This window comes from Portunus trituberculatus, chromosome 37 (assembly GCF_017591435.1).
Source record: "Portunus trituberculatus isolate SZX2019 chromosome 37, ASM1759143v1, whole genome shotgun sequence".
In the NCBI taxonomy this organism is placed as follows: domain Eukaryota; kingdom Metazoa; phylum Arthropoda; class Malacostraca; order Decapoda; family Portunidae; genus Portunus; species Portunus trituberculatus.
Window position 1 is genome coordinate 15,435,439 of NC_059291.1, and position 2,500 is coordinate 15,437,938.

Below are 2,500 nucleotides of genomic sequence, written 5' to 3' on the forward strand. Positions count from 1 at the left end.
AACTAGTATATGCGGATCATAGCAGAGAGAGAGAGAGAGAGAGAGAGAGAGAGAGAGAGAGAGAGAGAGAGAGAGAGAGAGAGAGAGAGAGAGAGAGAGAGAGAGAGAGAGAGAGGTGGGTAAGTGAAGCCACAAAACTATAATTTCCTTTCAAGGAAATGAAGCTGAAGAAGCTCAAAAGTTCCTGCCATTGCTTAAATAATTAAACTTTCCTTCACTGTCCTTACCTCCTCACCTTCTTTCTACTTAGTTTTCCTTCCCCATCATTCCTCATTCTCTTATTTTCCCTCTTCCAATCATCATTATTCACTTGTTTCTCATTCCATCGTTCTTCATTCACTTATCTTCCCTCTTTTATCCTTCTCCAGTTTATTATTTCTCTTCTTTCATGTTTCCCCTTACTTTTCTTTCATAAATCCATAAATTTTCAATACAGTATCATTTACTCACTCATTATGTCATTATTCTTTCGTCAGTTATGGCTTATGTCATTTCTCTCTCCCATCAGACAACACAAACTCACCCATTCACTTTGTTTTCATGTCATCCCTTTAGTCAGTTATCTTTTCCCTATTTCTCTTTCTCCTAATTCTTCACCCCTATCCACCATTGTAGCGCCTCTCCATGTCGTTTCTCTCACCTCTCATCCTGCCCTCCCCTATCTATTTTCACTCCGTCCCCTTTGCGCGTCCAACTTCATCCATTTTCAACTCAGTGTTTCCCCATATCTGCCTTACTTCGCTGCCTTTCACAGCCTCCTAACCTCTCCTTTCTCTCTCTCCCACGTAACAGTCTATCTCTATCCCTCGCCTCAGCTCTAACTAATATCTCTCTACAGTATTCAAACTTTGCTTTTTTTTCTATTTATTTTGTCTAATAAATCATTTTACTGTTTATCGTCTCTCAATATCACATTTTCTTTCTTTGATCCTCATACTTCTTACCCATGCCTACTTCTCTCTTCCTTTAGTTTAACAGTTTCTATTAATTCTTACTTTCCACCTTCCATTCTTTTCAGTGATTTTTTTTACTTTTCTGTTGAGAATGTTCACACTGTCCATTCATCTGTCCATCCTAAACGCACCATTCTTTCTTTCAATACCCTCATTTTTTCCTTCTACACCTCATAGGACTCCCCTCTTCCATCATTCATCTTAGAGTTAATGATCTACACTCTCTCCACATAATATTTTTTCATCACACTTCTTCCCTATCAGACTCACCGCCAAGAACTATGAACACCACACCCGCTATCCACAACTCGCTCTCCATTCTGAGGTCTGCCGTGAAGAAGACAAGGCCAACCAGAGTACAGGCAACACCAAAGGAAGCCAAGAGGAAGATGCAGGTGCGGCCCGTCCTTCTTCCGCATACCTGGTGATGTGAGAGATCTTGTGAGTAGAGTGCAAGGGTGTGGCTATTATGATTTCCGCGTTGTAATATAGGTAAGCATGGTCATTATTTATGTATTTATGTTATTATTAATGTTTTTTTTATGTTTTCTATTAAATGTGGAATTATGATAATTGTTTATTTATTTTTAGTTGTTTATTCACTCAACTTTTTTTTTATTTATCTAATTATTTGTTGTTTTATGTGTTCGTGTGTGTGTGTGTGTGTGTGTGTGTGTGTGTGTGTGTGTGTGTGTGTGTGTGTGTGTGTGTGTGTGTGTGTGTGTGTGTGTGTTATTACGCTTTACTCGAAAACTAATAATAGTACCTCTCTCTCTCTCTCTCTCTCTCTCTCTCTCTCTCTCTCTCTCTCTCTCTCTCTCACACACACACACACACCTGGGCTCCGTTGTATAGGTAAGTCGGGCCAACCATCACCATCCCTCGCCGCACATGGCCCGCCTCCGCTGCCGCCATCCTTTCGGCTCCCCAGTCCCTGCAACAGTAAGCACAAGTTATAATTTTGTGTGAAATCTTTCGGATAAGAAGAGAACTTATTGGTTATCAACTTAACAAAAAATTGTATTTTACTATTTTTCAAATTATTCAATAGAATTGTTGTTTGCGATTTTTAAGGAAGTTTATTCCAGACAAAATGCTTGGCTTCATGGGATTTAAAATCTTTGGATCCAATCTTGAACCCATTGTTTCTTGTCATGCTAGGATGATCAATGATAAAATATTCATTAGCGTCAAGGTTGGTACGTCATCCTTTAAAAAAAATTAAAAACTTCAATTAGTCTCTCTTCCTCTCTCTCTCTCTCTCTCTCTCTCTCTCTCTCTCTCTCTCTCTCTCTCTCTCTCTCTCTCTCTCTCTCTCTCATTTATTTTGTCCTTCGTTAAGCTAAATAGATTTAATTTTTCAGTTTTCTTCCGTTGTTCCTCAAATTACTTATATCTCAAGCCTGAAATCATTTAAATGTTTTTATGCGGTGTCTTTTCTAGTTTTCAATGCATATTATAAAACAATACTGACCCTAAAATAGAGCTTTGATGAATCCCGCTATTTATCTTATGCCAATCTGATTCTTTTCTGTTCATCACAACAC

General features: G+C 38.5%; 1 protein-coding gene across 2 annotated transcripts in view; it reads right to left on the bottom strand.

Moving 5' to 3' along the window:
- Window positions 1-2,500, bottom strand: part of LOC123513978 — a 10,651-nt gene that overhangs the window by 1,394 nt on the left and 6,757 nt on the right. For both annotated transcript variants that reach the window (XM_045271497.1, XM_045271498.1), the window contains exons 2-3: window positions 1,791-1,887; window positions 1,224-1,374 (exon numbers count right to left, since the gene is read on the bottom strand). In XM_045271497.1, the coding sequence (XP_045127432.1) occupies window positions 1,224-1,374; window positions 1,791-1,868 (229 nt within the window). In that variant the 5' untranslated portion in view covers window positions 1,869-1,887. The remainder of the gene's footprint in view (window positions 1-1,223; window positions 1,375-1,790; window positions 1,888-2,500) is intronic.